This window comes from Scyliorhinus torazame, chromosome 4 (assembly GCF_047496885.1).
Source record: "Scyliorhinus torazame isolate Kashiwa2021f chromosome 4, sScyTor2.1, whole genome shotgun sequence".
NCBI classification, from domain to species: domain Eukaryota; kingdom Metazoa; phylum Chordata; class Chondrichthyes; order Carcharhiniformes; family Scyliorhinidae; genus Scyliorhinus; species Scyliorhinus torazame.
Window position 1 is genome coordinate 109,120,820 of NC_092710.1, and position 24,790 is coordinate 109,145,609.

The window sequence follows — 24,790 nt, forward strand, 5'->3', positions numbered from 1 at the left end:
TTGGGGGCTATAGTCCTTATCAATTAGTGTTTGGTAGAAATCCTAAAATTCTGTCCATTTTGGATGACCAGCCTCCAGCTTGGGACGGGACTACAATTAGCTCTGGTTTTGCTGAACATTTAAATGCATTACATCGCAGTAGAAAAGCTTTTTTGGAAGCAGAAGTCTCTGAAAGAATTCGCAGAGCTTTAAGACATAATGTACGGCCATCAGATGCCGTTTTTCAGCAGGGAGGCATGGTATACTATAAGAGAGACAGTTCTAATGAATGGAAAGGCCCAGGGAAGATCATAGGCATAGATGGCAAAACAATTATTTTGCAACATGGTAATCAAACGGTTAGGGTACATTCATCAAGGATAATGGGTACAGATTACAAATTTTCAAATTTAGACAGAGCAGACAGACATGACGAGGAACCAGAGTCATCTGGTACGCATGTGTTACAGATCTATGAGGACCAATTAACTGATATAGACAGGGTTTCTGTGGAGGAACACAACACTTCTGATGAATTAGAACAGGCCATTTTTCCGAAAGGGCAACTGCCAAAAGTTGGTACAAAAGTGACATACTTGCCTGAAGGGTCTAGTCAATGGAAGGATGCAACTGTTATTAGTAGAGCAGGGAAGGCCACTGGAAAGTATAAACATTGGTTGAATGTACAGCATTCAGGGGAAGGAGTCAAGACAATGGATTGGGAAAACGAAGTTCAAAAATGGAGGGCACAGAAACGCAGTGCCAGTTCAGATAGTACATCGGATAGTGAACAGGTCCGCAGGAAAAGGTCGAGAACTATTGAAAAGACATCCCACAGCAGAAGGGAAAGATCAAGCAGTAGCAGTACAGAAAGAGATACCAGGCGGGAGAGGGGACTTAGTTTATCAAGATCTCAGAACATGAGTAAGACTACGAATACTAATAGGAGTAGAAGCCCACATGCATGTGAGATTTTGGTGGCTTCAAATAAATTAGATGAAAAAGTTATCAAAGAAGCTAAACAGCAAGAATTGCATAGTTGGAGTGAATTTGGGGTATACACGGAAGTACCGATAGGGGACAAAGAGCTCTATCCCACAGATGGATTTGCACGGAAAAGGTTCTTCCGGATGGAACTTATAAGGCAAAGGCCAGGCTTGTGGCAAGGGGATCTGAAGAAAACTTAGAAGATCAAGATTTAAGGGTAGATTAACCTACAGCAGGAAAGGTTATTTTAAAGATCTTCTTGGCTCTATTAGCCACAAAGGCATGGGAATGCAAATCTATAGATATAAAAGCTGCCTTTTTGCAGGGGCATCAGCTCCAGAGAGACATTTTTCTCCGTCCTCCTAAAGAAGCAGCTAACACAGAAGGGGTACTCTGGAAGTTGAACAAATGTGTATATGGATTAAATGATGCATCTAGAGTCTGGTATTTTTCGGTAAGGTCAGTTTTGTTAAAGTTAGGCTGTTACCAGTTGAAAGCAGATCCTGCAATGTTTTACTGGCACTATAAAGGAAATCCTTCTGGCATTTTTATGATGCATGTCGATGATTTTTTGTGGGGTGAGACTAGTGATTTTGAAGCTATTGTAATCTCTGGTTTGAGGAAAGAATTCAGGGTTGGAAGTCAGGCTTCCGGTGTATTTAAATATATTGGACTGGAAATTGGACAGACTAAGTTAGGGGCAACTTTACGTCCGCAATCTTATTTGGAAAGCATCAGCCCAATAGCAATTAGTCATGGCCGAGTTTCACAAAAAGACGCAATGGTTTCAAAGATAGAAAAAGAGCAACTGCAAAGTTTAATTGGGCAACTGAACTGGTTAGGTAGACAGACTAGACCGGACGTGAATTTTGATGTCTTAGAGATGAGTACAAAAATGAATGATCCCAAAGTGGAAGACATAATAAGAGCAAATAAAGCGTTGGCCAAACTAAAAATGCAGGAGTGTGTTTTGAAGTTCCCGGTTTTAGGTGACCGTAGGCACTTGAAACACATAGTTTATAGTGATGCGTCCTACGCAAATTTATGTGATGGGGTTTCAAGCGCAGGAGGTTTTATAATTTTCCTTTTGGGGGACAATGGTAAATGTTGCCTGCTTGTGTGGGAAACAAAGAAAATAAGGAGAGTGGTAAAAAGCACTTTTGGCTGCTGAGACGTTAAGCCTTGTAGAGGCGGTGGATATGGCCTTTTATATAAGTATGATATCGACCGAAATTTTGGGATTAGGGGATTTGGGTAATATATCTATTGACTGTCACGTTGACAATAAATCCCTGTGGGAAATTGTGCACTCTACAAAAAGTGTCAATGAAAAGAGGTTACGGATAGACATCGCAAGTTTGAAGCAGTTGTTGGACAGAGGGGAAATAACAAAAATTAAATGGGTCGACAGGAGCTATCAACTGTCAGACTGTTTTACGAAAAGAGGGGCGAGTTCACAGAAACTTTTGGATATTGTTAATGAAGGGCGCTTGTTTCTGTGACTGTTTTTTTTTTTTCTTTCTCGTCCAAACAAAAAAAGGGGGGAAATCACGTGTGTTATTTTGAGTTTCTTGAAATTTTGTTTTCACCTCATTTTTTTTCTCCAAGGTAGGGGAGACTGTTAAGTAATGGGTTAAGAGACATTGCAATTAGTTGTCTCATTTATGTTAAGTATCCATTAATTGACACTGATATGTAAAGGGGCTTCAGGTGGCCTCTGGCAGGTGATGTATAGTTGAGAGTTTTGTGCAAAGGCTGTTGGAATGAAATAAATGTATGTTTGTGAAAAAGGAACAGAACTTTAGACTCTTCATATCACAGCAACTAAAACGTCTAACACAGGATGTCCTAAAGTGCTTTGCATCCAAAGAAAAGTACATTTGGAATATTGTATTGTAGGGAAATACAGCAGTCAATTCACACATAGCGTGTTTCCCAAATATCAATGAGATAAATGGCCAGGCTATCTGCTTTACAATGTTGGTTATGGGGTAAATGTTAACTAGGAAAAAAGTTATTACAGTTAAAAGGCAGAGATTACAACCAGAAGGTGGGGAAGTTTCTGTATCAAAATAAGCAAAATAAAGTGCACAGTATGATATAAATTATGGGACAAGAATGCTGCTTCAAGTCACAAGGGATTTACTAGGCTATAGACAGAACTTCGAAAAGCTGACAAAGTGAATTACTCAGGGAAAGGATAGCAAAAGAACAAATAACCATCAAAAAGTGAAAGTGCTTAAGGCAATTTCGGAATTTCTGTTTTCCTCATATGCTGTCGAGTTGTTCGCCTGTTGTGTGTGCATTATCTCCATGCCATGTTTGTGTGTGTGTATGTATGTGTGCGCAAGAGACATAGTGGCCAGAATTTTTCAGCCGTTGCCACTGATGGGATCTTCAGATCCCGCCGGTGGCGAACCCCCGCCATGGGTTTCCGAGCACCGCAGGTTAGATGCATAAAATGGGAAAACCCATTGACAGTGGCGGGGCAGAAGATCCCACCGCCAGCCAATGGCGGGCCGCCTCCACTGTCACATGACGCACAGAAAATCCCACCCAATGTGTGTGTAAGACAGAGCTAATGTGTGCGTGCCTTTCCCATGCCATTTTCTGTGTTTCCGTGTGTGTGTGTGTGTGTGTGTGTGTGTGTGTGTATACATGTCTTCCCCATGCCTTTTCTGTGAGTGCATCTTTTCATTGAACCCTTTCCAGAGCTGTTCGCAAATTTAATGTTAGAACAATCTCAGCATGAGGGTCTGTTCAACAATGTCATCCCCACACCTAGGAATTAGATTTATCCTTCAAGGTGGCAGCTTTAGTTGGCAGCTCGCTGAGACAATCCTTGACACCCAATGCTGAGGATGGGATCAGAAGTAATCAATTAGTCCCTCCACCTCTCTCTGCACAAGTCAGTCTTGGGCAGTTTTGAGGCTGGAACAGTCAGCATGAGTTGTGCAGGTCTCATATTTCCAAGGTTAGTGCCAAGTCAGTTCAGAGACTTCAAAATGAGTTTAAATAAATCTCACTGTGAAAAATGTATTCTGGGCATTCATGTATTTCTTGTAAGCTAAAACAGTTTGTTGGTTCATGGTAAGCCTGGTCCCACTGAGTTCTTTACAGTCCAACTTCCAACAGATAGGAGAATGTCCACGACTGCAGGTACAGAATTACAGCACTTGGTATATACACCAGGTGTCTTTCGGCGCCGGTTGGTGCTGCGCCAAACCCGCCGGCCTAGCCCTCGAAGTTGCGGAGGATTCCACACCTTCCAGGCGGGCCGACGCCGGAGTGGTTCACGCCACTCCTCGGCGCCAGTACGGCCCGCACCGCCTGATACCGGGGAATCCCGGTCCTGATCCAAAATGCTTGGGGCCGGGTCTGTATCAGATTTCAGTATTTTTCGGATTTCGGAGTAAGATGCACATGCGTGGTGCGAGATGGGAACTCCACATTCCCGGAACATTGAGAACTGCACATGCACCGGACATTGGGAATTGCGCATGCGTGGAACATTGGGAACTGCGCATGCGCGGAACATTGGGAACTGCGCATGCGTGGAACATTGGGAACTGCATTTGTGCGGAACATTGGGAACGGCGCATGTGCGGCACACTCAGAAAAATCTGCGGATTTTTCACTTTTCGAAATGTTAGAAAAGGGAGCTCAACCTGTACTTGCTTTACAGAGTTATTCTTTGAGAAAGAGATCTTTTGACAGGAAAGATCTGACTCCAATCAGAAATTCTGGCTGTAATCTTCAAAAGCTGTTTCAACTGGCCTGTTTCAGCTCCCCATGTCCTCAGACAAGTCTGCATTGCTTTAAATACTGTTAATCTTTTTTAACTAACTTACAGTGAGAACAAAACTACTTCACTGTGCGTACAGCTTCAGCCAGATCAGAACTGAACTGAAAATGCTTTCTTAAAAAGCTTGATGCCTTAGCTCAACCCAGCAATGACACCATCTCACCAAGCTGAAACCTAATTAACTCCCCAGGATCAATACAAAATTGCATTAGCCCAAGCACTTTAGGATGGTTAATTGCACCTCTAACACTTAAAGGCTTTGTCTTGCAAACTAAGAATCCCTTAAAATATTTCAGCAGTCAAACACACTCTAACCCAGGCTTTTAACCCTTACTTCACCAAGTACTTATAACACTGAAAATCCTACATTCATCACATTAAAGGAACAGGAGTCGCATGTTCCTAAATTGCTTTCTCCAGGTGATCCTTCGCCATCTTATAGACTCCTCCACCTAAAGCAACTTCAGCAGTCTATAATCTCAGCCCTGTGGATCATCTGAAGAACATAGTGCAGCCCTCTACAATGTTCAATCTGTATTCTGTATTTAAAGTAAGTACTCATGTATGTCATTCAAGAGGTGAAAGTGTTACCAGCTGAGCCATGGCTAAAATCTCATGTAACTAAAACAATGACATTGGATGTAAGATATGTAGATATCAGTTGAGAGTGTACAGTACATATCAGTACTGTTCCAAGATTCTGAAGCACTATAATCCATTCTACATGTTGACATTCATGGCCAACTTCAGTATGTTAACAAAACACAACCATCTTGTTAAACTGGCTCACTAAAATTCTATCAAATAGGTAATTTAAATAATCCTATCCAAATGCTTTGGGGAGGGGGAAATCCGGGAGGGGGAAACCTGTAACATAATTTCACATTTCTAATGTAAATCCACTTCAACTGTAATGCTTGCACCCTCAAAACATAAAATGTTGGAAGCAGCACTGATGAGAAAGCAATCAGGAAGGACTCGAGTCTGATTTCTTTGTGAAAGTAGTGACGTAAATCGGAGGAAACATAGAAACAATGAAAATTCATGAGGATTTATTTTTAAATGATTAAAGGAACAAAATAAGAAGTGAAAGCAAATGGTAGGCAGATGTGGGCTCTTTGAACTAAAGAGTTGCAGTGGTGGGACGTCTGCAGCATGTCAGACAGATCAGGGATCCACCTTGTATTAAAGTGTCAGCACTTGCAATGGAAAAATCCATTAAGCAAGTGTTGACATAGGGAGTTCCCATTATAAACGTTGACAATAGATTGTGAAAGTGGAGACTACTGTGACGTGGTCATGCGGCATGGGCAGTCATGAGACCTATATTATACAAATAATAAAGGGTTTGAAAACAAGCGCACTCAGTTAAAAAAAGTTGGAGCAAAGTGACCGATTTAATTAGCTGTTTCCAGCATCCTGGTTGTTCCGACAAATTTAGAGAATGCAACTGAGTTTTGATTAGTTTACATTTGGTGAACAGGAGACCTCCACAAAACGGAGAGACTAGTTTAACAGGTTATGTGAGCTAATCTGTATTTTTCTGGCCTTACAGAAAAGTATGAGATCCAACTCATTGAGGTGTGGTGATACTTTGGCATTCCACAAAATTGTGAAAGCCATGGCTCAAATGTCAGACTTGTGTGAGTCAGGGGAGGTTGTGGGTTGAGCAACTTCAGCACATGTTCCCACGGCAGGTGCTCCCACGGCTAATACCAAAGGACAGCTAGTGTTGGAAGTGTTGCCTTTCGGAGATGTTAAACCATGGGGCAACCTGCCCATTCAGGTGGATGTAAAAGATCCCACAATATCATGCCAAGAACAGCAGAAGAGTTCATCCTCGAATGCTATTCGGCAATAGGCCCTTCGTAGCATTACAAAGCGTTTTGGGATTTTTAAATTCAAGCAGAAGCAGAGAGCTCGTCTGGTTTTCTGATTTCAATATAATTTGTACTTCGGCACTCGTGAAACATGTGGGCCAAAACACTTTTTTTCCAGCTGTGCCTCAGTGGGTCATACTCTTGCCTTTGAGTCAGAAAGTTGAAGGTTTGAGTTGCACTCCAAAGACTTGAACATATAATCCAGGCTGATGCTTACAGTGCAGTGGAAGGGCTGCATGTCAGAGGGGCTGTGTTTCGGATGAGATGTTTAAACAATTACCAGGAACATGCTGTGCGCAAGCGGATTCTTGTAATGTAGGAAATGCAGCAGAGATTACACTTAAAAAGTACATCATTTTAAGGTGCAATATAAATACAAGTTTTTACAACAAAGATATATTACTCGAGTGTCAATCCTCAACAATTACCTGTGATTTTCAAGTGCATACTAAAACAGGAGTCACATGCTCCTAATCGCTTCCTCCAGGTGATCCATCGCCATTTTGTACACTCCTCTACCTAAAGCAATTTGAGCAGTCTGTAATCTCAGCCCTGTGCATCATCTGAAGTACACAGTGCAGCCCTCTATTATGTTCAATCTGTACTCTGTATTTAAAAATCCAATTTCAGCCATCTACACTAATATTTACACATACAACCACAATAGACATTCTTTGTCCTGTCGGTGGGCTCGCCCTGTGGTATACCCTGTGGTATAAAGGGTATTATAGTGTAGTGATTATGTTACTGGACTATCAATCCAGGCCTGGATTAACAATTCAGAGAATGTGAATTCAAGTCCCACTGTGAGAATCTTGATTTGAAAGAATAAGACAGATATGCATTTATACAGTACCTTTCAGAACTGCTGGATGTCCCAAAGTGCTTGACAGGCAATGTTCTCCTTTTTTAAAATAAATTCAGTGTACCCAATTAATTTTTCCATTTAAGGGGTAATTTAGTGTGGCCAATACACCTACCCTGCACATCTTTGGGTTGTGGGGGCGAAACCCACGCAGACACGGGGAGAATGTGCAAACTCCACACGGACAATGACCCAGAGCCAGGATCAAACCTGGGACCTCCGAGCTGTGAGGCTGCAGTGCTACCCACTGTGCCACCGTGCTGCCCTCCAATGTTGTACTTTTAAAGATCAGTTATTGTTGTAATGTAGGAAACAAGGAAGCCAATTTTCAGACAGCAAGTTCGGACAGACAGCAAACTGATAATGAAGGTTAATCTGTTTTAGTGATGTGTTAGAGTTAACAGAGTGAAAGCTGCCCTCTTTAAAAAGGGGGTGAAGTTTGGGATACTGTACCCGGCTCACCTCTGGGTGACTTATAATGGTCGGGAATAGTATTTTGGGACACCAGAGGAAGCGATGGAGTTTGTGAGAGACAATGGACTGGCAGGAGAAGGAGGGCATTGAACTTGAGGTGGTGTTTGCTACGGAGTTGAGGGCTGGCATTGATGCAAGCGCATAGAGAGGAAGGCGGTACAGGCTGCGCATGTGCGAAAGGTAGCCTAATTTATTTTTTTTAACTGAAAGCCTGAGTACACGAACTGTGGAGATGGCACAAAAAGCTTACTCATGTGACCTGGCGTGCTGTGCGAAACACATGACTGGTGTATGATGCAAAAGTGAGCCCATGTCAGGGAATGCCTGTGGGGAGCTGCAGAGGTGGTAGACGATCACTAGCTCCCTGCAGCTGGGGCTCAGAGATGTCTATGGGGAGCGAGAGCTCAGAGAAGCAGTTGAAAATTCAATGCTCCTGGTAAATCTGGACTATAATCATTCCAAAGAGGTTGTGAAGCAGGGGCCATGCCTGTGTTTAGACATTGGAATATAGGCTGGCCAACACAGTGGGATACAGTCTCACAAATCGGTCAGCTCAGTTAGAAATGAAGGCCAGGAAGGCTCGATCTACGAGCAGATCTGAGAGAGATCTGGAAAAATTGTTGAGGATTGTACCACTAGAACTCGGGTGGAGTAAAACTGCCGTTGGTTCGGGATCAGGCTAGCTCTTTAAAGAAATGGGGCTGAAATTCCTTGAGAGGAAGACAAAGAAAGAGTTTTATCGGACTTTTTGTGACTCGTAGCAATCACTTACTTCTGGGTGGGTTTCTAAGAAAGTTTATAGAAAAGGCTTGGTGGTGTCTGCCATTTACTGTGAAATTAGTGGTGTGTTCAACCGCGGTTTGCCTGTTAATTAATGTTAATCTTATGTTAATTCAGCATGTTAAAGAGTATAAGATATTGCTTTGTTGATTCTTGTACAGTATAATTTGTTTGTTGAAAACTGTGGATTCTTGTAGCTTTATTTTCTTCGTAAATTCCTAGAATTCAAATTTTGTCTACTTTAAAACAAAAATTACTGGTCCCTAACTGGATCGTATCACATAGGAGGCAGTTGTTCAGCTGATCAGGTATCAACCTAGATTTGTATATTCAAGTCCTCGAGGTGATATAGAAATAGAAATAAAAATTAAATTAAAATGACAATGGAGCTTGCGGATTGTCATCAAAACGCAACTGGTTCACCCATGTCCTCTCGTATGGATCCTACAATCATTACCCTGTCTGCGACTCCAGTACAACACCAAAGTGGTTGACTTTCAACTGCCCTCTAAAGATGCATTATAAGTTACCCAGTTGTGTAAAACTGTAAAACACCACACAGGCTTCAACACTGTCGATGCAAGGACGGCATGTGGCTCAGTGGTTAGCACTGGGACTGCGGCGCTGAGGGCCCAGGTTTGAATCCCGGCCCTGGGTCACTGATCGTGTGGAGTTTGCACATTCTCCCCATGTCTGCATGGGTTTCACACCCACAACACAAAGATGTGCTGGTTAGGTGGATTGGCCATGCTAAACTGCCCCTTAATTGGAAAAGAAAAAAATAATTGGCTGCTCTAAAAAAAATTTTTTTAAACACTGTCGATGCAACTAGGAATGGGTGAAAAATACCAGAGACACCAATGATCGGCGTATGAAAAATAAAAATGGTTTGCAACTCCACAGACGCAAAATATTGGAACCAGCAGCCTATTTGTCCTCCAAGCAGTCTGCATAGCGCCATGTCCAATCCCTGTTGGCACAGTTTTAAAAGGACTGGGTGAGTAAGTGATTATTTGTGCCAACGTTGGCAATGCGCAATCTCACATTTCTTTTGAGCACAGCCAAGAATTATTTAAGATTAGTCTCTTCGCAAGAACTGATCCGTGACAAAAATGGGGTGGAATAGAATCGGATGTTGGCAGCAACACATTTATTTTCCAACAAACATTGGGTCAAGGAGCCCAGAAAATCCACAGTGGGAGAAAACCATATTTAAGTTGTATCTCAAATTTATTACAGCATAAAAATCAGAACTAAATCACACAATTCCTCCTCCCAATTCAAACATATGCATTCATAAAATGCCTTTCACAACCTTACAGCACTTAAAATAGTGCCATGAGATCTTTTACATGCCCCTGAGAAGGCAGACAACTCACTGTAACACCTAATCCAAAGGATGGTGCCTCCAACAGGGCAGCACCCCCTCAGTAACATCAGCCTGGATAGTAGACCATAAGACCACAAGATATAGGAGCGGAATTAGGCCATTCGGCCCATCAAGTTTGCTCCTCCATTCAATTATGGCTGATATGTTTCTCATCCCCATTCTCCTTCCTTCTGCCCATAACTCTGATCACCTTATCAATCAAGAACCTATTTATTTCTGTCTTAAAAGCACTCAGTGATTTGGCCTCCACAGATTTCTGTGGCAACGAGTTGCACAGATTTACCACCCTCTGGCTGAAGAAATTCCTCCTTATCTCAGCTTTAAAGGATCATCCCTTCAGTCTGAGACTGTGCCCTCGGGTTCTAGTTTCTCCTACAAGTGAAGACATCCTCTTAACGTTCACTCCGTATTCTGTAAGTTTCAATGAGATCTCTCCTCATCCTCCTCCTCCATCGAGTACAGGTCCAGAGTCCTCAACCATTACTCATATGACATGTCCTTCATTCCAGGGATCATTCTTGATAACCTCCTCTGAACCCTCTCCAAGGCCAGCACATCTTTCCTTCGATATGGGACCAAACATTGCTCACAATATTCCAAATAGGCGTCTGGCCAGAGCCTTTTACAGTCTCAACAATACATACGCTCAAGTCTCCATCAATATTTATGTAGAACACAGCGAATGTGGAGAAGATGCGGAGCTGGGACAGAGGGGTTGATTCCCAGTGGGTCAGAATGGAGGAGAGTTTCTGCAGGGGGTCGGGATTGAAAGCACTAGCAACAGCGCCCCTCCCAATAGCCCCGGGGAAATACTCAGGATTCCGGTAATAATAGCTTCATTGAGAATTTGGAGGCAGTTTCGCCAACACTTCGGTTTGGGGGCAGGGTCAAGGGAAATGCCGATTCGGGGGAACTACAGATTTGAGCCAGCGAGGTGGGAAATAGGAGGAGAAGGGGATTAAGACACTAAAAGATGTTTCTTAGGGGAGCTCGAAGCGAAGTATGGGCTGGAGCAAGGGGAAATGTTTAGATACATGCAGGTTCGAGATTTTGCCAGAAAGGAGATACAGAGCTTCCCGGTGGAGCCGGCCTCCACATTGCTGGAGGAGGTGCTGATGACAGGGGGACTGGAGAAGGGGATAGTGTCGGTGGTTTACGGAGCTATTTTGGAAGAGGAGAAGGCACCACAGGAAGGGATCAAAGCAAAGTGGGAGGAAGAGTTGGGAGAGGATATGGAGGAGGGGTTCTGGTGTGAGGTGCGCCGGAGAGTGAATGTCTCCACCTCGTGCGCGAGGTTGGGGCTGATCCAGCTGAAGGTGGTTTACAGAGCACAGCTCAAGAGGGCAAGGATGAGCCGATTCTTTGAAGGAGTAGATGATGTGTGTGAACGTTGCGCGGGGTGGAGGGGAAGGGGGGGGGGGGGGTCCCGCTAATCACATTCATATGTTTTGGTCCTGTCCAAAGCTAGAGGATTACTGGAAGGAGGTTTTTAGGGTAATTTCTAAAGTGGTGCACGTGAAACTGGACCCGGGCCCCCGGGGGGCCATATTCGGGGTGTCGGACCAGCCAGGGTTGGAAACGGGTGCGGAGACATATGTTGTAGCCTTCGCCTCGTTGATCGCCCGAAGGTGGATCCTGATAGGTTGGAGAGCAACCTCTCCACCCTGTGCCCTGGCGTGGCGGGGGGACCTGTTGGAATTCTTGACTCTTGAGAAGGCCAAGTTTGAACTGAGGGGAAGGATGGATGGGTTCTACAATTCACGGACATTATTCATTCTGCACTTTCAAGAACTGGATAACATCTAACATTAGTTGGGGCGTGTGGGTGGGAGGCTTGTGTGTGTTAATGGCGACTATGGGTAATCCTTAATTCCTTTTTGTCATTTGTTTGTGTGAACATGCGGGCTAATGATTGGGGTTTGGTGGGAGGATGGGATCGTTGTTATTGATATGGGGATTGACATATTTGTTACTGATTATTGTTGGGTGTAAATTTGGGAGAAATGTGAAAAAGGAGAATAAAAAATATCTGTTTTAAAATATGTAGAACAAATAGGGAGGTCAATTTAATATATTCCTTTTCCTTCTTCCCTGTCAAGAGCTCAGAGGCATTTTATTTAAGTTAGTGGCTGTAGGAATACTTATACGACTCAAACCAAAAGAAACCAACATTTTTTACTTTAGGAATGTTCAAGTAAAATAAGATGTATACAAATTTGTAGCGAAACGCCACATCGAAAATTCCCTGTCCATCGCACTTTTAAAAATAAGCATAGAAAGACTTGCAGTTATATCGCACTTTTCAAAACTGCCAGATGTCTCAAAATGCTTTACAACCAATTAAGTAGTTTTCAAGTATAGTCACTGTTGTATCATTGATTTGATTTAGATTTATTGTCACGTGTAGCGGTACAGTGAAAAGTATTATTCTGCATACAGTACAGGCAGATCGTTGCATACATGAAAAACGTAGGACATATGATAAATACACAATGTATAGACATCAGGTGAAGGATACAGGAAAGTGGCAGCCAATTTGTGCACGGCAAATTCCCAGAAATAGCAATGTGATTATGACTAGATAATCAGTAGTTTTAGTGATGTTGATTGAGGAATGAATAAATGTCAGCCAGGATACCAAGAAGAAATCCCCTTCTCTTCTTCAAAGTAGTGCCATGGGACCTTTTACATCCACCCGATCAGGCAGGTGGGGCCTCAGTTTAATTACTGATCCAAAAGGACAGCACCTCCAATAGTGCAATATTCCCTCATTACTGGAGTGTCAGCTTTGATCTTTGTACTCAAGTCCTGGAGTGGGACTTGAACCTGGAATCTTGTGAGTCAGAGGAAAAAATGCTACTAATTGAGCAACAGCTGAGACTTGGAGAATAAGAGAGTAAAACTGTAATTTTAACACCGAGGCCACAAATTTCAAATGATATACAATCCTATCTGTAAAGCTGGCTTCGCAATTCATATACAACGAATTGTGACTGGCGGGCACATCATGTTTTATCGACAATTAAAACTGGATATTTTAAATTTATGCATGCATTTGTAGTCTGGCAAGGATATTTATACCAGCAGCATTCTCCTTGAAAGGATTGGGAGTGGAGCAGAAGGAGGCAACCAATTTTTAAACTGAGATTCCGTAGGAAAAGGGAATTGTTAGTTAACACCTGCTAGCAAGGCAAGTTTGCAGATCAGAAGGCAATTACAACATTCTAACTCAGGTCCCATGAAACTGCCTTTCCTTCTTTTTTGCTTCGTAGATTCTATTTCACGGCGAAGTACAACAGATCCACGCAACTCTATTGTTCAGGCTGATGGGTGTTAAAGACCACAATCCCAACCAAAAAACCCTGCAATGTTTCACTTCACAGTCAGTCTTCGGACCTACGACACAATTAATAATAATCTTTATTAGTGTCACAAGTAGGCTTACATTAACACAGCAATGAAGTTACTGTGAAAATCCCCTAGTCGCCACACTCCGGTGCCTGTTCGGGTACAGAGGGAGAATTCAGAATGTCCAAATTACCTAACAGCGCATCTTTCGGGACTTGTGGTGAGAGTTTGGCTCAAGATGGATTGGAACTTTATGGGAAAATAAAATGTTGGATAGAGCTTTGTGTGCAGGAATGTCAAGACAGGCTTTTTGTAGCAAGCTGTAATCACTTCTGCTTTTGCACCAGACAAATTGCAGTAACGGCCTTGGGAATGGTTGCTAACTTTAAAGATAACTATAATTGAGCTGAAAGCACAGACAGAATGCGAGGGGGCTGTTCTCAGAAATGAAACAGTGTCAAAAGGTATATAAACTGCTGTTAGATGTATTGACTTCGGCTTGCTGTTGTAACTCTCCGAGGTACAGTGGTTTAGCTCCAGCCGAGAATAAACATACGATTAAGAAACTTGGTGTTCGATTGATTATTTCATCCGGACTGAAGGGAAACAAATTCACAGTGGGAGGAAACCGGACGGAGCACCCGGAGGAAACCCACGCAAACACAGGGAGAACTTGCAGACTCCCCACAGTCAGTGACCCAAGCCAGGAATCGAACCTGGGACGCTGGAGCTGTGAAGCAACATTGCTAACCACTGTGCTACAGTGCCGCCACCTAAAAACCACGTTGTAAGTCAAAACATCCAAAGTTGGAACCAATTTTCCCAGAGCAACAATGGTGCAAGTGGTTCTGAACCAAAGCCGGAAATCACATATGGGGTGCCCGGCGGTATTAAATGTTCTTAACTCTTGCCCTATGAAGTCGCTGAGGCGATTATTGATGCCGGCACACCTTAGCACAAATTGGTTAATTTGGGGGGGATATAATGGAGACATCGATCACTGTCATTTACCTGTTTAACCTTGAACTACGTGAATCCGATCATTTATTAAATACAACATAAGCTTATAAATGCATTAAAAACAGAGGTTGGCCAAAACAATTTAAATAGACTAAAACACTCATTCCGAAGCTAATAAAGACGGTTCGATCTGCCACATGGGCAGCACAGAACGGCAAAGCGCACATTTTAACAAACTGGCATGGCGTCATAAAGTCAAAACCAATGTTGCAAAGTCAAAGTGGGGTGTCAATTTATAAACACTAAGTGCCATTTGTCACAACTCGAACTTCATAAAATTGAGGGCTGCCTGTATCGTGTTTCTAGGTCAAGTGACTAATTGCATTTATATTGCAACTTTAATGCAGTAAAAAAAAAAATGTGCCACAGAAATTTGCAGGAGTATAACCAGACAAATTGTGACACCAAGCCACAGGTGATTAACATCCTATAGATGTACATTTTAAGAAGCAACTTACAGAGAATGTACAGTATAGAACAGGCCATTTGGGCCAACTGGTCTCTGCTGGTGTTTATGTTCCATAGGAGCTTCCTCCCATCACTCCTCATCTCACCCCATCAGCATATCCTTCCACCTCTTTCTACTTCATCCTCTTAAATATATTTATGCTTTTCGCCATTTTGTGGAGCTTAAGAAGAAGATTTGGAAAGACAGAGGAGGGGGTTCCGTCAACACAGACATGTACTAAATCATCTGATGGAAGGCCAAGACAGTGTTCACTCAGTGCACAAACACGACTGAAGCTAGTATAATAATTCACTCACAGCTTACAATACTGCTCTGTCAGTCAAAATAACATATTTAAAATTGGATTAAGATTGAATTTATTTTCAGTGGTAAATATATCAAAGCTGGAAAAAAATGAACCAGTTAGGTTTTATAATCAATTTAACCAGACCTGCATTTCTACAAGATATTTACTATTCAACAGGCTTGCGGAGGGCATGTCACTTAGAAAAACGTGCTAATGGTACTCATGTATAACCAATGATTTTTTTTTTTTTTAATTATTCCCCGGGTTATTTTATAATCATTAACTTCCAAAACTCACTTAGTTAAAAACAATTCTGTCTTTTTTCCTAACCAGTTAGGGAAATGTTAATATACAAATGTATATTCAACAGTAATAACAATCTACGCCAATTTGAAACTTCAAATCCAACTCAGCATAATATCAACCCAACTGTAGTTAGGAATGATCCACTGCACCTTTCCATACAACTGAAAAGCCCTGAGAATTATGCTCGACTCATTGTCTTGGCAGGGAATTCTCAAGCGATTGTCTTAGGTGTGCCAACAAAGTCGGAATGTTTGGAAGTGATCCTACAAAGGTCACTGAATTTCAGTGACTGTCTCAGTGTATGCGTGTTCCTGAGAATTGAAAGTAGTTCTGAGTGTTCCAGCAAATGTCTGAACATATAATAGAATACTGCAGCAAATGTCAGAATTTTGCAACCAATGTCTGAATGAATATCTGAGTGTTGCAGTGACTGAGCACAAGACTGGGTGTTTGAGCAACGTCTGGGTGTTCCAGAAAATGTTTGAATGAATGTATATCAATGAAAGTCTAATGTTCGAACCAATGTTACAAGATTCCCACAAACATTAGATAGTCTGAGTGTTCCGATGATTACAAGCGTACAGGTGAGTGCTCCAAACAACATCCTAGAGTATGCCAGTGTTAAAATGGGTATCTCAGCTTAACTGTATGCCCAAGTGTTCTGACATATGATAGGTCTCCTTTTATGAAAGCATGTCTAAGTGGTCTACCAAATGTTCCTGCGTTTGTGTAATACGAGTGATCCTGCATGCATGTGTAGTGTGTGTGTAGCATGTGCGAGTGCTCCCACATGTGTGTAGAGTGCAAGAGTGCTCAGGTATCAGGACGGATGAGATGCATCCAAGTGTACTGGGGGAAGTGAGTGTGGAAATTGCAGAGGCACCAGTGACAATCTTCCAGTCTTCCTTTGACACGGGTGGTGGCAGAGGACCAGAAAAATGTGAATGTTAAACCCTTGTTCAAAAAGGATGCAAGGATAAAGCCGGCAACTATAAACCAGTCAATTTGACTTCAGTGGTAGGGAAACTCTGGAAACTATAGTTCGGGACAAAATCAGTATTCAATTAGACAAGTGCAGGATAATTAAGGAAAGCCAGCTTGGATTCATTTTGGAAAATCATCTTTAACTAACTTGGAGTTTTTGAGGAGGTAACAGAGAAGGTTGATAAGGTCAACGCTGTTGTAGTTTATATGGATCTTCAAAAGGCATATGATACAGTACCACACAACAGTCTTGTTAGCAAAATTCAATCTTAAGGAATAAAAGGCAAAGGTGCACTTGGATAAGAAATTGGCTGAATGACAGGAAACCGAGCGTAGTGATAAATGCTTGTTTTTCAAATTGGAGGAATGTATGTCGTGGAGTTCCCCATGGTCAGTGCTGCCACCCTCTACCTGATATATATTAAGGACCTAGACTGTGGTGTTCAGGGCATGATTTCAAAATTTGTAGTTGATGCGAAGATTGGAAATTATGTTAACTTTAATGAGTAAAGTCTGAAACTTTAAAAGGACATAGACATGTTGGTGGATTGCGACGGCAAGTTGCAGATAAAGTTCAATACAGAGGCGTGAAGGATACGGAGAGACAGTATAAAATAAAGGGCGAAGCTCTAAAGGAGGTGCAGGAATAGAGGGATCTCAGTATACATGTATGTTAGTCATTGAAGATGGAAGAGCATGTTGAAAGAGCAGTTAATAAAGCATGTAGTATCTTAGGCTTTATTAATAGGAGCATTGAGTGCAAATCGTAAAAAGGTCATGTTGAACTTCTGAAGACATTAGTGAGGCCTCATCTAGAGTACTGCATCCAGTTGTGGGAAGGATGTGACGGCATTGGAGAGAGCACAGAGGAGATTCACAAGAATGATTTGAGAGATAAAGAACTGTAGCTAAGAAGTTAGATTCATAGAATTTACAGTGCAGGAGGCCATTCGGCACATCGGGTCTGCACCGGCTCTTGGAAAGAGCACCCGAACCCCACCCTCCACCCTATCCCCGTAACCCTGCAACTCCATCTAACCTACGGGCAATTTAGCATGCACATCTTTGGGTTGTGAGGGCGAAACCCACACAAACACAGGGAGAATCTGCAAACTCCACACGGACAGTGACCCAGTACCGGGATCGAACCTGGGACTTCGGCACTGTGAGGCAGCAATGCTAACTACTGCACCACCGTGCTACCCAGCTGTGATTCTTTGTGTGTAGTACTTGTTCCTGTACATGTATAGCATACAAGTGTAGGTGCACAGTACATGTGTAGGTGTTCCTGTGCGTACAGTGTATACCAATGCCTCCCATCCATTGACTCTGTCTACACCTTCCGCTGTTTTGGGAAAGTGGGCATCATAATCAAAGACTTCGCCCATCCATGTTACTCTCTCTTCCAACGGACAGCAGATAGTCTGAGACATGCACTAACGGTTCAAAACCAGCTTCTTCCCTGCTGCTACCAGACTCCTGAACAACCCTCTTATGGACTAAACTGATCTCTTCACACACATTCTCTACAGAGTGGTACTGCACTCCATATGCTCACCAATTGCTTGTGCCTATGTATTTACATTGTGTGTGTGTATATATATATATATATATATATATATGTCCTGGGCTGGATTCTCCGCTGGTGGAATACTCCGTTTTGCCGGCAGCGCAGGGGTTTCCCGACGGCATGGGGCTGGCCCACAATGGGAAACCACATTGACCAGGCAGCGTAACGGAGCGTCCCGCCGCCAGGGTGAAACAGAAATATGGCGCAGCCGGGCGGAGAATCTAGCCCGGTATTTTTTTTCATGTATAGAATGATCTGTCTGGACTGTATACAGAACAATACTTTTCACTGTTCCTCAGTACACGTGACAATGAAACAAATCCAAATGTTCCTGTGTGTCGTGTACAGTGTATACCTATGGAAAATGTACCAGTATTCCAGTGTGCAGTCTGTATGTATACCTGTGTGTAGTGTGTACCTTTGTGTATATATATATACACACACACACACACATATATTGTGTATATATATATATATTGGTGTATACCAATGTTCCTGTGTATATTATGTATCAGTGTATAGTGCGTACCAGTATACCTGTGTAGTGTGTATGTGTTCCTATGTACCAGAGTTTCTGTTGTTTTGTGTACCAGTGTATAGTGTACCAGTGTATAGTGTACCAGTGTATAGTGTACCAGTGTTTGTTTGTACCAGTGTGTAGTGTACCAGTGTATCTATGTGTTTTGTGTGTACCAGTGTACCTGTGTATAGCGTGTACCAGTGTCCATGTACAGTCTGTCTGAGTGTACCTGTGTAGTGTACCAGTGTATTCCCGTGTATAGCGTGTACCAGTGTCCCTGTGTGCAGTCTGTATGAGTGTACCTGTGTAGTGTATTCCCGTGTATAATGTGTACCAGTGTCCCTGTGTGCAGTCTGTGTCGTGTCCCAGTGTGTATAGTGTAATTCCCATGTATAGTGTGTACCAGTGTCCCTGTGTGCAGTCTGTATGAGTATACCTGTGTGCAGTCTACCTGAGTGTCCCTGTGTACAGTCTGTATGAGTGTCCCTGTGTACAGTCTGTATGAGTGTCCCTGTGTGCAGTCTGCCTGAGTGTCCCTGTGTAGTCTGCCTGAGTGTCCCTGTGTACAATGTGTACCAGTGTCCCTGTGTACAGTCTGTATGAGTGTACCTGTGTACAGTGTACCAGTGTCCCTGTGTACAGTCTGTATGAGTGTCCCTGTATAGTCTCTATGAGTGTACCTGTGTACAGTGTGTACCTGTGTCCTGTATAGTCTGTATGAGTGTCACTGTGTAGTCTGTATGAGTGTACCTGTGTAGTCTGTATGAGTGTACCTGTGTAGTGTGCACCAGTGTCCGTGTGCAGTCTGTCTGAGTGTACCTGTGTACAGTGTGTACCAGTGTCCCTGTGTGCAGTCTGTATGAGTGTCCCTGTGTACCAGTGTCCCTGTGTGCAGTCTGTATGAGTGTCCCTGTGTACAGCGTGTACCAGTGTCCCTGTGTACAGTGTGTCCCTGTGTACAGTGTGTCCCAGTGTCCGTGTACAGTGTGTCCCTGTGTACAGTGTGTCCGTGTACAGTGTGTACAGTGTCCCTGTGTACAGTGTGTAGTGTGTCCCTGTGTAGTGTCCCTGTGTACAGTGTGTCCCTGTGTACAGTGTGCCCCTGTGTACAGTGTACAAGTGTCCCTGTGTACAGTGTGTACTAGTGTCCCTGTGTACAGCGTGTACAGTGTCCCTGTGTACAGTGTGTACAGTGTGTCCCTGTGTACAGTGTGTCCCTGTATAGTGTGTCCCTGTATACAGTGTGTACCAGTGTCCCTGTGTCCAGTGTGTCCCTGTGTCCAGTGTGTCCGTGTAGTGTGTACCAGTGTCCCTGTGTACAGTGTGTGTACCTGTGTGTATCTGTGTCCCTGTGTACAGTGTGTACAGTGTGTCCCTGTGTACAGTGTGTACCTGTGTACAGTGTGTGTACCTGTGTGTGTATCTGTGTCCCTGTGTACAGTGTGTCCCTGTGTACAGTGTGTACCAGTGTCCCTGTGTACAGTGTGTGTACCTGTGCGTGTATCTGTGTACAGTGTGTACCTGTGTACAGTGTGTCCCTGTGTACAGTGTGTGTACCTGTGTACAGTGTGTGTACCTGTGTACAGTGTGTAGTGTGTCCCTGTGTACAGTGTGTACCAGTGTCCCTGTGTACAGTGTGTGTACCTGTGTGTGTATCTGTGTCCCTGTGTACAGTGTGTACCTGTGTACAGTGTGTACCAGTGTCCCTGTGTACAGTGTGTGTACCTGTGCGTGTATCGGTGTCCCTGCGGGTTCCAGTGGACCGTGATGCCCTGGAGTCGGAGCGAGTAGTGGACGTGCTCCTCCAGCCCAGTGTCGGCAGCGCCGCCCGGCTCGCACTCTTCCCCGAGGCCCGGCTGCCGAACCCACCGCACTTCGATATATATATATTTTTTAAAACACAAAAGCACAGAGCAGACAATCCTCACCTTCCGGCCGGGGCCGCTGCCCAGATAAATGTAATAGGCGATCCCCAGGACCCAGAGCAAGGCGAAGCACAGCAGAATTCTGGACTTTCTTCTCATAGTTTTGAGTGAAGCGGGAATGAGGCGGCGAAGGCGGACGAGCAGGCCGTGTCGGCACTGGCGACGGGGCGACGCTCAGCATCCATCAGCAGCGGAGAGCGGCGCCAGCGAGCGCCTGGGCGAAGGTCAAGGGGTAAAGGGTACATCGCGCAAAGTGCAGAGCTGCACAGAACGAGGGGGTAGTGACTCCTCAGCCGGCCGCAAACAACAAGTTAATAACGAAGGGACTCACTCAACATGGCACGAAATGAGGCTAACTCTGCGTTAGTGTGCAACAATGAAGACACAACTTAGCGTACGGTAATAGGCAAGCTAATTCTGCATTGCATTTAATAATAAAGCTGATTACGCATTGATCATCGTAGGAGAAATATTTGTGTTATATACAATGGAAGATTAATTATGCATTGCGTGCAATCGCGGAAAAATTATTATACATTGTATACAATAATAGCAAATATAATAATGAAGTTAATTGCACATTGCATTTAATAATGGAGAAACTAATTCTGCATTCCATACAATGGAGGAATGAATCGGGCATTGCAAATAATAATGAAGGTAATTGAGCATTGCATAAAGTGATGAAAAAACTAATTAGGCATTGCATATAATGGAGAGATGAATTATGCATTGGCATATAATGAAGCTAATTATGCATTATATGTAATAATGAACACGCATTGCATATAATAATTGAGAAATGAATTATGCATTGCATATAATAATGAAACAATGCATTGCATATAATAATAGGTAGATAAATTATCCATTACATATAATAATGAAGCTAATTATGCATCATATATAATAATGAATAAATTAATTACCCATTGTATTTTGCATCACTGCATAATAATGTTTGGAAGAAGAATGGTTTAACCATTTCACATCACCTCATAGTAATATTGCCCAACTCTGCTGAAGTCTCCATGAATTGGGATTAACTTCCTTGAGACATGGTAGAAAAGTCATAAAGAATATTTTTTAAATGTTTTATCCCATTTTTTTTAATCACTTTTATTTTACAGGCAGATGTTTGTGGATAGATGGGATGTGACCAACCACAGTTACGTACGAACATACAAAATAAGAGCATTAGTAGACCATTCAGCCACTCAAGTCTGCTCCACCATTCAATATGATTATGACTGGTCTTTTTGTGTTGAATTCTACATTCCCCATCTACCCCGATAACCTTTGATTCCCTTACGTTTTTTTTTCTTTTTTTTTAAATTTAGAGTACCCAATTCATTTTTTCCAATTAAGGGGCAATTTAGCGTGGCCAATCAACCTATCCTGCATATCTTAGGGTTGTGGGGGTGAAACCCACGCAGACACGGGAAGAATGTGCAAACTCCACACGGACAGTGACCCAGAGCCGGGATCGAACCTGGGACCTCAGTGCCGTGATTGATTCCCTTACCTAACAAGAAACTATCTACCTCCACCTTAAAAATATTCAATAATCCTGTTTCCACTGCTTTCTGAGATAGGAAGTTCCAAATTCATACAAACGGCAAGAGAAAAAAATTCTCCTCATCTCTGTCCTATTAGGGCGACCTCTAATGTTACAACATTGCTCGCTGGTTTTGGATTAACCCGAAAGAGGAAACATCCGCTTTCATAACCGTCCTAACAGTTCAGGTTCTTATATATTTCAATCAAGTCACCCCTCGTCCCCCCCACCCCACCCCCATATTTCAATCAAGGCATCTCTCTCTCTCTCTCTTCCCTCCCCCGCCCCCCCACACCCAGCCACTCTCCAAAAAAACAAGCCCAGTCTGTCCAACTTTTCCTCATAAGACAACAAACTCATTCCAGGTATCTAGTAAACCTCTGAAACGTCACCAATGCATTTACATCATTCCTTAAATAAGGAGACCAAAACTGCACACAGTATGGGAGATGCGGTCTTATCAATGTGCTGTATAACTGAAGCTTACTCTCGTAGTAAAGGACAGTAAAGGATTAGCCTTCTGGATGGAGTCACATGTAGGCCAGACCAGATAAGGACAGCAAATTTCCTTCCCTAAAGGTAATTAGTGAACCAGATGGGTTTTTATTACAATTGTTTCAGGGTCATCATTAGACTTTTAATTCTGATTTTTATTGAATTAAAATTTCACTATCTGCAATAGCAGGATTATCTGTAGTGGCAGGATGTGGACCTGGGTCCCCAGAACATTATTCTGGGTCTCTGTCCAATGACAATACCACTTCGCCACCATCTCCCCTGCATTGATGGACTGGTCATTTATACGACAAAGTTCTGGGCATGATAAAACATTCTTAAGCTTATCCTCCATTTCTGTTGAGGAACCTGCGAGGGGTGATACTGTGTTTCTTTTGTGAAAATGAGCTGATATAGCTTTGTATTGGTACTAATATGGAATGGTGTTGTTTCCCGTAAGTGTAACATGTGGAATGTTACGTAGTTGATTTTCAAATCTTTGTTACTGTTGACCATTTTTCCCGATAAAATATCCTCCCGATTCTCATGGTTTGACGTGCTGTGGGCAGGATTTACTGGCTGTTCATGCTGGCATTGTATTCCGATCCCATGCCGGTGCACAGGTTTCCCGGCGATGAGGGGGTGCAGTCACCAGGAAATCCCGTTGACAATGGAGGGTCGGTAAATCCCACTGGTGAGTCGCCACTGCCGCTGAAAAACAGGTGGCGGGTCGGTCGGTAAATCCCGCCCTAATTCTCAGACGATGATTATTGCATCGTATTTCAATCAAACTTTGAAGCCTGAATAGTTTTCCTGAACTCTAGATGCGTTAGTACCATAGAAGCAGAAGAATGGGCTCAAGAGTTGGGCTTCAGCACTGGGGAATAGCCTCGCGACCAAAGGGTGAGGTGTGGATCAGGGGAGGGCACCTGAGCACGGTCTTCCTAATGGTCCCGGCAGGGGTCCAGGGGTTCCTGCAGTGGCCGGGTTGAGTGTATAGAGCGAGATTTTCCAGCACAACTGGCTTGGTGGATGGCACTCTGAGAGAAGACGGGAGACGTAAGGGTGGGGAGACTTGGGGGATTTGAGGTTCCCGGGGTAGAAGCCCTAACTGATTGTCATTCTCTCTCCTCCAATTCCTTACAAATACGAAAAGGGATGGTGGTGTCTGTCCCACAGAGGGTGCCTTCGCGGTGCTGGTGGCAGCCCAGGTGGCCAGATGCCGAAGAAGGCAGCAGCGTTGACGCAGGCTGGAAGCAGCACCCTATGTGCGGGGGGGGGGGGGCCGCATACCCTGAAGACTCAACCGCCCATCAGGCCGAGGAGGAACCCAGAGGAGGAACCCCAGCAACAGCCAAAGGTGAACAGGTGTTGTTGGTCATTCAAAGAGATGACGGACATGTGCCTCAGGAGACTCCATCTCAACAAGGAGACAGTGCGGCACCTGTGCCATGTCTTGGCACCCCGTGGAGGAGGAAGACACCCGCTCCCGGTCACCACGGCCCTGAATCAATTAATTCCAGGGCTAGAGCAGGAACCTGTACAGCATTTCACAAGCTATAGCCTCAAGTGCAGCCGTGAGGACGCAGATGCCCTGTATGCTCAGGCAGCAAGGCATATCAATTTTGAGCTGGACCAAGCCCACCAAAATGCCCGAGCGGCCGGATTCACCACCATCACCGGGATGCCTCGGGTCCAGTGATAATTGATTTCTTTTTTCATTTAAAAAAATAAATTTAGAGTACTCAATTCTTTTTTTTCCAATTAAGAGGCAATTTAGTGTGGCCAATTCACCTACCCTGCACATCTTTAGGTTGTGGGGGTGAGAACCGCGCAGACACGGGGAGAATGTGCAAACTCCACATGGACAGTGACCCAGAGACGGGATTGAACCCGGGACCTCAGCACCGTGAGGCATCAGTGCTAACCACTGCGCCACTGTGCTGCCCCAGGGAGCAATTGATGTCACGCATGTCACCTTGCGCACACTGGGACATCAGGGAGCGTCCTACATTAACAGGAAGGGGTTCCACTCCCTGAATATTCGACTTGTGTGCAAACACCACCACTTGAGTGCACTTTCCCAGAGAGCATGCATGACAGCTACATCCTGGGATACTCGGAGATCCCCAGCATCTTCCAAGACCAT

At 43.7% G+C, this 24,790-nt stretch overlaps 1 protein-coding gene across 1 annotated transcript in view; it reads right to left on the reverse strand.

Annotated features, from left to right (window-relative positions):
* The window catches only part of galnt2 (UDP-N-acetyl-alpha-D-galactosamine:polypeptide N-acetylgalactosaminyltransferase 2), a 168,442-nt gene extending 147,642 nt beyond the window's left edge, over window positions 1-20,800 (reverse strand). The window contains exon 1 of the mRNA XM_072498458.1: window positions 20,592-20,800. Coding sequence (XP_072354559.1) covers window positions 20,592-20,687 — 96 coding nt within the window. The 5' untranslated portion in view covers window positions 20,688-20,800. The remainder of the gene's footprint in view (window positions 1-20,591) is intronic.
* Window positions 20,801-24,790: the final 3,990 nt, after the last annotated feature.